The 11785-nt window shown below is 38.8% G+C and overlaps 1 protein-coding gene across 1 annotated transcript in view; it reads left to right on the top strand.

Annotated features, from left to right (window-relative positions):
- The first annotated feature begins 3641 nt into the window (after positions 1–3641).
- Positions 3642–11785, top strand: part of LOC140463061 (tyrosine-protein kinase Srms-like) — a 70807-nt gene continuing 62663 nt past the window's right edge. Inside the window, exon 1 of the mRNA XM_072556719.1 lies at positions 3642–4498. Coding sequence (XP_072412820.1) covers positions 4128–4498 — 371 coding nt within the window. The 5' untranslated portion in view covers positions 3642–4127. The remainder of the gene's footprint in view (positions 4499–11785) is intronic.

Below are 11785 nucleotides of genomic sequence, written 5' to 3'. Positions count from 1 at the left end.
TGAAGAAGGCATATGAAATGTTTGCCTTTGTTAGCCAGGGCATAGAGTTTAGGAGCAAGGAAGTTTTGTTATAACTTTGGTTAGGCCACAGATGGAATACTATGTGCAGTTCTGGTACCACACTATTGGAAGGACGTGATTGCATTGGAGAGGGTGCAGAGGAGATTCATCAGGATGTTGCCTGGGATGAAACTCTCAGTTATTAGGAGAATAAGTGGTTTAGAGGCAATCTTTTTAAAAAAAATAATAATTTTTTCACCCAGAGGATGGTAGATATAAGGAATGTGCTGCCCGAGATGGGTGGTGGAGGCAGTTACTCTCGGAACATTTAAGAAGCATCTGGATGAGTACCTAATATGCCAGGTGACTGTATTAATGAGGGTGATGCAAGGTAAATGGGATTAATGTTGCTTGATATTTGTTGATTGGCATAGACATGGTGTGCCAAAGGGCCTGTTTCTATGTTATATGACTCTATGATGATTGAAAGCAGGTAAACCAAATACAAGTGATCAACATTTCACAAATTTAGGAGACAAATTTCTGCAAAGGTAAGATACTGATTTATTTTATAAAGAAAGGAATGATGTCAAACATGCAAGATAAAAAGCGCCATTTTATAGTTTATATTGATACCTTTGCAGCATGTTTCAATGGGGCAGCTTAAACATACACATTTATTGAAAAGTGCACAAACTTTGGGGCAGCTCTTTCTGAAAGACTGACTCCTTTTCCAATGCAGCAGAATATATTTTATATTTTTCTTTGTTATATTCATTGTTGTTCTTGATCTGGGATGGAATCTTGTAGGATCTGACCAGCATTGCTGCTAATTCTTTTTTTCTGCCTGGACCTCTGAGTTCCATGGTGGCAGTGACTTTTGGAAGTTGAATTCAATATCTGTAAACAGCATCGGCATGCTGATCACCTTGCAAGGATTCTCAGAGCAGCTACATAGCTTACTGGGAACACTGGGTCTGAGCAATGTGCATTATGGTGAGAAATGAGGCAGAATCACTCACTAGTGCATGAGGCCCACCTCAAAGTCAGGAGTAACTCATACCATCTTTTCGATGGTTTCTAATCAACATGTTCAGAGATTGCATGGTTAAAGGGGGAATAGAGGGTCCGTATGGTGAGGCGGTTGCATTACCTAATGATCTGGCAGGGCCCAGCACTGATGGTGTCCACCACGAGCTGCATTCGCTGTTATTGGTTTCCCTTCTCTCAATATGAAATGATACTAGAAAATGGTTGGAACAAAACCCAGGTGGGTGAAAGCACAGCATCCTCACTTTCTGCACGTCAAGACATCTGAACCACACGACATAGTGTTCCTCATCTATTGTGTAAATGTTATTATGGTCTGTACTGAATGCACTATGATGTTTAGTGTTTGATTTATTTAAAGATAGATAAGCTTGCTCATATTCCAATAATGTAGTGATTGCAGGAGTGGTTTTGCTTATACAGATACCAGGCTGAGATCGCTGTCTGTAACATGTAATTAAGGCTATGAACATTGTAATTTGAGGTTTGTACATCTATTTGAAATTCAAACCACATCCATTTCCAATAAGAGACAATGCAAATATTATTATGAAGGCGATGTTACTTTTATTTTGAAATTTGTCCTATTTACTCAAAGCCTGTCTATAAACTGTGTTTTAGTTTGTGAATGTTGAAGGAAAGACTTGTACAACTCCAACAATCCTCCTTATGCCCTAGCCTAACCATATGTTTTGGTAAAGCAGATTTCTAAGCTGAAATTAAGCATCCAATTTTAAGCAAGTTTTAGGGAAATTATCTGACATGTACAAGCAGTGTTCCAAATAGATATAATGTTAAATGGAAAATAAATATCATAGGGGTGTAAAGAAACCGACTGTCTCAATCACACCCATGCATTTCAGTCTCCTACAAAAATGGGAATGAAATGCCTAACACCAATAATATTAATTCTGAAACAGATATCGTAATCCTTTTGGAAAATTTCAAGGTGAAAACCTTTTTGCCCTTTGCACTTTAAGCTAGTTCTGGAAACGTCTCAAATGCTGCTGTGCTGGTACCAAAGAACATAGAACATTACAGCGCAGTACAGGCCCTTCGGCCCTTGATGTTGTGCCAACCTGTGAAAGCAATCTAAACCCCATCTAATCGACACTATACCATTATCATCCATATTTTATCCAATGACCATTTAAATGCCCTTAATGTTGGCAAGTCCACTATTGTTGCAGGTAGGACATTGAATGCCCCTACTACTGAGTAAAGAACATCTGTATTATATCTATCACCCCTCAATTTAATGCTATGTCCCCTCATGCTAGCTATCACTATCTGAGGAAAAAGGCTCTCACTGTCTACCCTATCTAATCCTCTGATCATCTTGTATGCCTCTATTAAGTCACCTGCTTAAGTCACCTCTAATGAAAATAGCCTCAAATCCTTCAACCTTTCCTCATAACACCTATCCTCCATACCAGGCAACATCCTGGTAAATTACCCCTGCAATCTTTCTAATGGTTCCATAATGCAACGATCAGAACAGTACGCAACACTCCAAGTGCGGCCACACCAGAGCTTTGTACAGCTGCAATATGACCTCATAGTTCTGACACTCAATCCCTCTACCAATTAAAGCTAATACACTGTATGCCTTCTTAACAACCATAAATAATTGTGCTTTGCTTGAGCTTGCTGCTGCAGTTAGACATTTCAGAGTCTTCAGTATTTGATGTGAATTCTTTTTTAAAATCCACTTTACAAGTTTTGATTTACGTTGCAATCAAATTATCCTCTCATAGTGACCATTCTGGTCAAGCCTTAATCCTTCTCTGTTTTAGGACATGTGAAGAGTAATGCTCTTCAACTGTATCCCTGAATGAAGTCATGCATTAATTTAGACTAGTTTTTTCAAGGTGGCATTACATACCTTTTCTTTTGCAACAGGAGAGACATGCCTGTACTGGCTGATTCCACCATCAGTGCAGAGATAAATTAAAATTATATTTGGGTGTGGAACTAAGTTATTTGTAACGAAGAAAGTTATAAAGATAGAATTAAAAAGCAACTGAGATTGTTGAAATAAGTCATGTAAATAATTATGACCGCTACATTGTTACAGCCCAGATTCAGTATGCTATTTCTAAAGACATTTTAAGCCTTTTTGGATTGAAGGAGGCATAATGCTATTCTGCAGAAATTGTACTTAACACCTACCAGTAACTTTTTAAAGTCAGAGGTGATGAAGACAAAGATCATGGAACACATAAGATCTGAGCCTTTGAGCAATGATATGTATTCTAAAATAATAAAATGCAAATTTAACAGTCTAAGTCATTGTTTTTGATTTCCATTATTTGTTTAAATTAGTATTTTGAGGAATAGTAATCCAAATTTAATTCTGAAAATAGGATGTTGATAGTTCAGTTTAAGCGATCTGAATGTGTCACAGCAGCAGGTAACACAATGACGGGAATCAAAGGATGAAAGGCACAGCGTGAATAGATTGAAAGGTAGAGGATACACAGGTCGAAAGGGCAGCTTGAGGAATTAATAAAGTGGGAAAATGCTCCAAAACCCCGACAGAAAAGAAAAGCAGACGGATCTCAATACTGAGGGGAGACGCTTGAGTATTTCTTAAAGGAAATTTCAGCTCTTCCCTCATGTACTGTTTTCTATTTTACTTTCGGTCTGCTGAAGGCATCCACTGTTATTTCTACTTCCATTGGCCCTGAATTTGGAGCTTTATATTACAGCCACTCCAAAACGTGTATTTTTTTTAAATCTGCGGAAAGTTAATGTCAGTGCTAAGGGATACAGTTTGAGAGTGAACCTGATTTGCAGTGATTGGAGCGGTTTCCGCATACTTGTCGCTGACATTTGAAAACTGGTTCCACCTGAAATGTACCTGCAGGAAGTAAACCATCCCCCTAAAAATCCAGCAAATGTACTTCAATGTGGTTTTAGTCCAAGGTGAAAGCACCGCGTCTGGATGAGTGGGTTCTTATTCCAGTTTGTTTTCTGCCCCTCTCTCTCTCCCTCTTTCAAGCCCCAGCAAAACATTTCAGAGCAATTGCATGGAACTGGAGAAGTGCACCGGGAAAAGCTGCTGACGGATTGTGATGGAAAAGACCTTGCGGAGCTGCCTCCCGTGTCTGCGGGTGCTCTGGGACCGCCTTTGGCCCGAACCTCCGCCCGCGACCTCCCCTCCAGCTCGGCGTCAGGTCGCTGTTATCTCGGGTCCCTTGGTGGACTCCAAACTGTCCGCCTTAAACCCAACCCCAGTGGCGCCTCGCAAACCCGGACTTGTCTACACCGCACTGTATGATTTCCAGGCCAGGTCGCCAGAAGAGCTGTCCTTGAAGCAGGGCGAGAAACTGAGAGTCCTCCGAGATGAAGGGGACTATCTGTTTGCACAGAAATCCACCGGTTCCGCCGAGGGTTTGGTTCCCACCAACTACGTGAAAGTCGTTGAGAACTTTGCAAATGAACTGTAAGTAATTTTATTGGCAAATCTCCCACGTGTCCCGGTTTTCTCTTGTGTACATGTTATTAAAATAAACTAGGCAGAAAGAAAAACTTGCATTCATATAAGGCCATCAGGAAAAGGCCATTCAGTTTGATCACGACTGATCTGATATTCCTCAAGTCCATTTTCCTACCTTTTCCCCATAACCCTTAACTCCCCTATTGATCAAGAATCTATCTCAGCCTTAAAACTACACAATGACTCTGCCCTCTCAGCTCTCTGTAGTAAGAAGTTTGCAAAATAAATTCCTCCTTTTCTCAGTGTTAAATCGGCACCCTCTTATTCTGGGTAAAAACAAGGACTGCAGATGCTGGAAACCAGAGTCTAGATTAGAGTGGTGCTGGAAAAGCACAGCAGCTCAGGCAGCATCCTCTTATTCTGAACTATGCACTCTACTCTTAGACTCTCCCACGTGGGGAAACATCATCTCAGCATTTACCTTTTAAGAACCCTGTCTATTTCACTGAGATCATCTCTCCTTCTAAACTCAGGTGAGTACAGTCCCAACCTGTTTAGCCTTTGCTCGTAAAACAATCCATCCATCCTAGTGAACTTTCTCTAAACTGCCTCCAACAAAATTACAGTAGGACGTCAGTTATCTGAATGAAACGAGCAGGGAGTATTTTGTTCGGATAATTGATCGTTCAGGTAACCGGAAACAAGCGGTAATTTATGAGTGCTGGTTATCTGAACATTACTCTGTTATCCAGCAATGCACACTATAATGCTGTTTAACGGATAACTGATCTATCATAATCAAACTGTAATTTATGAGTGCCGATTATCGAACATTTCTTGGTTATCTGGCAATACATGCCATAATGCTGCTTAATTGATAACTGAATGCCTAATGCCATTTTTAAAGGACCTTTACATCTTGTTCAGATAGTCTGAAATTCAGATAATTGATGTTCAGATAATCGAAGTTCTACTGTATATCTTTCCCAAAACTGCTCACAGCACTCTATATATGTGGTGTCATCAGCACCTTGTACAGTAATGAGACTCCCCCGTCTTCTACCCCAACCTTTTGAAATAAGGAATAGCATTGCATTTGCCTTCCTGAGAACCTGCTGCATTGCACACTCAATTTCTGTGTTTTGTGCATGAGTTTCCCCTGTAGACCCTGGGAATCTACTGTAGTCTGAAATTTCCTTCAGCGTTTGGTCAGAGATGTACAATATCTGGACACAAGTTCAAAAAGTCAATGTTAGGACCTAAACAGGGCTGGTGCAAGAATACTGGGTGCCTGAGATGAACCTTCAGCCTCAGCAACACCCACCATCCCTCCCAAACACACAAAGGTAATTTTCAAAATAATTTTTATGCCGAAGCATGAATAATATTTCAATATTGATAATTGCAAATTTAATTTGAAGGAGATTATTATCATTCTGATTGTTCTTGATCACTGTTATACACTTTCCACAGCTTATATGCTGGAAGAAATGCACATTACAAGAGGCAGGGTACACATTATAATATGATGCTGTGTATTCCTTTCTGGTTTATTCTGTGTGTAATTGTCATTACAATAGAATGAGTTACATTCAATGATATTCTTTGATACTATTTACTGATTCACAGCTTTGGAATCGTATTAGATGTTCGAATTTCTAAAACTGCCACATTAACAGAATGAGGAATATACTATGAAATTTTGGGAAAGGCTACAGTGTAAATACATAGAAGCCTATATGTTTTTAAGTATCTGTGTGTTTCAGTAGATATTGAGCTTTTATTTGCTTATCAAAGTCTTTTTGTTTACTGAAGTGGTTTGTTAGTTTGGTTTTTAGCTCCCCCAAACTTTTGCTGATCTAAGTGTCTACCTAGTTTTAACAACTGGTTGCTCTGGGTATAAATGTGGGTAACGTGCCTCTTGGATCAAATGTTTGACCTGGCATCTTTTTGTACCTCAGCATAAAATGACTTCTAAAACTGCTCCTGTGAAACCTTTGGGATCTTGTTACTATGTTAAAATGCTATATAAATACAACTCATTGTAACTAGAGTGTGCCAAGATCTCATCCTGTAAGATGGTCTAAAGAATTATTAAATTGTTTTGTCCCGTTAACAAAAACCGAGTTAACGTTTTACATCCAGTGAGTCTTCAGAACCACTCTGAAGAAGGGTCACTGGACTAGAAACATCAACTCCATTGCTCTCCACAAATGCAGCCAAACGTGCTGAGTTTCTCCATCAATTTCTGTTTTTGTATCAGATTTCCAGAATCTGCAGTTCTTTATTTTAACTTCTCCCTTTTCCTGCCCAGTTAGAAATCCTTCCTTGTCTTTGCCCCTTCCTATATCTATAACCTTTTCCAACTCTACAACTCAAGATATCCGCTGTAATCTACATCTCATCAACCATTAGTCGCTGTAAATTCTGCTGCCAACCCCCTAAGCTCTGAAAGTCTCACCTGAAACCTTTTAACCTGTCCTCCCCTTGAAAAGCTCTTTCAAACCTATCCCTTGACAAAGGATCTTCATTCTCCATTTGTAACAACATCAGATTCCTTAATCGAAGAAATATGTCACTTTAGAAATTTAAATGTGTTCCCAGCTTCAGCTTCTTGAACATAATGTGCCTAATGTGCATGAGTGATAGTTAAATGAGTTGAAACTGAATTCTTCTACAAATTTGAATGTTTATTCTTTGTCTACTTGGTTCTTTCCTAGGACCATGGAAAGCCACCTTCATTTGTGCTTAATTTGTGACTAGGTACATTCACAAGAAAGGGTAGAATAGGAATGTATCAGACACATCTTTGAATCTAACATTCCAATTACATCCATTGGTAAATTCCAGAGTACTATATCAAAGTACAATATCAATGCATACTTCTCTTGAGGTACAGTCACTGTGATGTAAGCAAATGCAGCAGCCAATGTGTGCACTGCAAAGTCTCTCAAACAAGTATCAGATGTATGAAAATTAATTTGTATTTGCAGTTGTTCAATAGAAGATTGTCAGATAGAAGACTGGCAAAATTGATTCTGAGCAAGCCACAGTACTGAGACAGTAAAGTCATACTAGCAACATAATAAAATATTTGGAATAATACTGTTATCACCACCTGAATTTTTTTTGAAGTAATGTTATGTTCAAAGAAGGTTGATTTTGGGTTTTTCATTTTATATACAGGCCATCCTAGGTGAGCCTGTTTTATGTCAAGATCCAAATCCAACAGTATTGAAACTCAAATACTTCAAATCACTAGCCAGGGGATTTTTATCTCATTGATCTAGACTGAATTCAAACCCAGATCCACAGTTGAAAGTCTTTTGGTTGACCCATCCCAGTACCTTAAATGAAAGTGTCGACTATGAAGAAAAAATGTCATCCAGGGCACTTATTCACTTAAACTTTCTCTTTCTTTTTTAGAAAAAAATGCTACCTTAGCATTGCAGACATACAACTCTACATAGGTGTGGAGTTAACCTTTCCAACAGGAAAGAACAAGCCTTGTGGATTATTAGGTTAAATGATAGAATGATAGACTATATGAACGTTAAGACAGATTTCTAGAATTGTGATTGTTAGATGAATTGTATGGACACAACATTAAATAAGCTGTTAAAGAATTATTTTTCAAAAGAAGCAAAACAGTTTTCTCCTCTATAAATAGGCCTAAATGAAAAAGAATCTGAATTGGGTAGATGAAAAATAAATACAGAATTTGTTTCAGTAAGTTAGCCCTACAGATCTGCTCAAACTACAATTCCACTGTCCTTGGATCTTTTATAAAGTCATGGAGTTGTACAGCATGGAAACCGACCCTTTGGTCCAACTTGTCCTTGTTGACCGGATATCCTAAATTAATCTAGTCCCATTTGCCAGCCCTTAGCCCATTTCCCTCTAAACTCTTCCTATTCATATATCCATATAGATTCCTTTTAAAGGTTGTAATTGTACCAGCATCCATCACCTCCTCTGGCAGCTTATTCCATACACACACCACCCTCTGCATGAAAATGTTGCCCATCGGATCCCTTTTAAATCTTTCACCTCTCACCTTAAACCTATGCCCTCCACTTTTAAGACTTCCCTACACCAGGAAAAAGACATTGGCTATTCATCCTAACCATGCACCTCATGATTTATAAACCTCTGTGAGGTCACCCTCAGCCTCTGACACTCCAGTGAAAATAGTCCCAGTCTTTTCAGCCTCTCCCTACAGTTCAAACTATCCAGCTCCAGCAACATCCCTTTTCAGAATCCTTTCAAGTTTAGCATCTTTCTTATAGCAGAGAGACCAGACTTGAACACACTGTTCCAAAAGTATTCTGAACTAATATCCTATACAGCACAACATGACATCCTAACTCCCAAACTCAATGCATTGACCAATACAGATTAGGTGTGAAAATTAATGATATCTGATTGTGTTGTTGTTTTTCACTGTATCAATAACTAGAATGATAGTCCTTGTAATTCTTTTGTGTGAAAGTGGCACCTAATCTGCATGTGGCAAGCTTTCACGAACTGCGATGTGATGATGGCCAGATAACCTCCTGGTTGACATGCTGTTGACATTGCTCACTGTATGAATAAGTTGTTCTGTTTGTTTGTGTGTGTGTGTGTGTGTGTGTGTGTCTGTCTGCCTGCCTGATAGCAATGTTACTTGAAATTAATTTTAAATCCCAGGAAATACAATCCAGTATCGCATGCTGCATTCAGACATATAATAATAAGATGAAATGATTGTGATCTTAAATGTGGAAAGTTATTCGTAAGGTTTTTAATTATACATAAATACACATGATTAAGTGCTGGGAATAAGAATAAAAGTAATGGAAATTAACAATTTTTTAAAAAAATTCACTGTATTCCTTTAGTTTGCCAGAAAGATAAGTTATTCCATTGAAGTTATAGAATCCCTACAGTGCTGAAAGAATTCATTTGAGTCTGCATCGACCATCCAAAAAGCATCCCACCCAGGCCCAGCATCCCCACCCTCTCTCTGTAACTCTGCATTCATCATGGCTAATCCACCTAACCTACACATCCATGGACACTAGAGGACAATTTAGCATGGCCAATCCACCTAAAGTGCACATCTTTGGACTGAGCGAGCAAACCCACATAAACACAGGGCAAGTGGGGAAACTCCACATAGAAAGTCTCCTGAGGCTGGAATCAAACCCAAATCCCTGGTGCTGTGAGGCAACAGTGATAACCACCGAAACAAAGTGCTGTCCCAACATTTTTGTTGACGTACCCTCTAAACCGCCTGTGATTGGCCTTCAACCAATAGGAGGGATAAAAACTCCCTTCCTATCTGCCCTCCAACCTCCACAGTAGTCAGCAGGATTTGAATAAGAAAACCCCAGTTGTTTTCAAGTCCATCATCTTAACCACTCTGCCATGACTACAGAATCAGTCAGTTGAACTCAAGTTTTATTTTTCACCATGTGTGTATTTTACAACATCACAAAGAATTAGAAAAAAAACCTAGTCCGAGTTTATATAATCAATTCCCCTTTTTCTTGCAGTATTCATTTGATTTTTTTAACTGATTAAAATTAGAACATCTGATGTTAATGATTGAGTCAGCTTTTGACTTTGGGCACCAGTGTCACAATTCTGCATTCACAAGTCAGGAGTTACGTAAAGTTTTATCCAATTTCCCAATTATGTGTTTCAAATCTAGCGTTACAGTCATTTGAATAAATTTTGCATTTTCTAACAACCTGATCTTATGGAATTTGCAGTTAATTTTTTCAACTTGTTTTCAACTTGTATGTTATAGAAAACCATGACATTCTTCATTTGAATGCATGCTGCTACTCACATGCAGAAATTCAACTACTTTCTAATTGTGACTTCGCAATGACCTTCCTTCCTGGCCTTTATGTTAGTGGTTTTCTTGGGCATCACCTCTTCTGTCTCCTTGAAAATCACTATAACCACCCAATCTTCAATTTTTATCAATACCCGCTTATTTTAATTCCTTGAATGTGTCAATTGCCCCTCATACCCTAGCAATTGTTGTGATAGATTCTCCTGTTGTTTTGCTGGTTGTGTATACAGCGAAAGAGACTACTGGTGTCAGACTATGTTGATGAGGTAAAAACAATGATTGCAGATGCTGGAAAGCAAATACTGGATTAGTGATGCTGGAAGAGCACAGCAGTTCAGGCAGCATCCAACGAGCAGCGAAATCGACGTTTCGGGCAAAAGCCCTTCATCAGGAATAAAGGTCTACTGATGTGTGACATTAGGTCAAGTGTCTGATTTGAATAATTGATTGCAAATACTGCCTATGAAGCCATTTTTAGTGATGATTCTTGTCTTTGGAATTCTGCTACATTTGCTTGTCCTGAAGGCATTTGATTCTGTCTTCCTCAAATGTTGAAAGCACTTGATGACACATTTTCCCATTCAAGTCTGTCCAAGTTTGTTTAATTGTACGTATTTGGGTAGCTTGCAAACAAGCTTAGCTGTCAGAATATCTTTACATTTATGTTTGGGACATCAATACGCTCAGTTGGTAGTAGAATACTGCCATTGATCTGCAGGATTCTTCAATACAACAAAAACCAAAATTGATGGGAAAACATAGCAGGTCTGGCAGCATCTGTAGAGAGAAATCAGAGTTATGGTTTTGGTCCATGAACCCTTTTTCAGAATGTTTCTGATTTCTAGCATCTGTAGTTCTTTGATATTTGCATTTAATCTTCAATACAAACCACAAGATCTATCCGGTGAAGTTGAGCTCTGATGAGCCAATGCTTTCTCCTCCTAATTTACAAGATTCTCGGTGTTACAAACATTGTTTTGCCATCTGACGTTGTAAAGACATTGAAAATGGAATGCTTCCTGTTGCTTTTATATGATGCACTAAATTGTTCAAGTCTTGCACTATGAAGAGATGTTGCAGGAAGATTGCACGGTAGATGTTGGTCTTTGTTCTCTGACAAACTCCATGTTCTTTCCAAAGTCTGTGAGTAAGCTTGCCAAGCAATGAACTTGCTTTTGTCAGGCAATTCTTGATTTTTGCCATCCAGCAGAATGTTATTGGATACTGCCAAGATAGGAAAATCTCCTTTCTGTACAGACGGATGCATTATTGATGATGACTGTGGGGCCTTGAAGTACCAGGCCAGGTACGAAAATTACAAAAGTTACAATTTGGTCTTATTGTCAGACCAAAGTGTTCTGAAACTAGGATAAAGTGATCAGTAAACAGCTGTATATCCTCAAGTCTGATACAAGAGCACTCAGCTTCAGTCAAGCATTCACTTAGGA

Source organism: Chiloscyllium punctatum, chromosome 37 (assembly GCF_047496795.1).
Source record: "Chiloscyllium punctatum isolate Juve2018m chromosome 37, sChiPun1.3, whole genome shotgun sequence".
Taxonomy (NCBI): Eukaryota; Metazoa; Chordata; class Chondrichthyes; order Orectolobiformes; family Hemiscylliidae; genus Chiloscyllium; species Chiloscyllium punctatum.
Note: the sequence above shows the minus strand (reverse complement) of the source record. Positions and strands in the feature narration are given on the sequence as shown.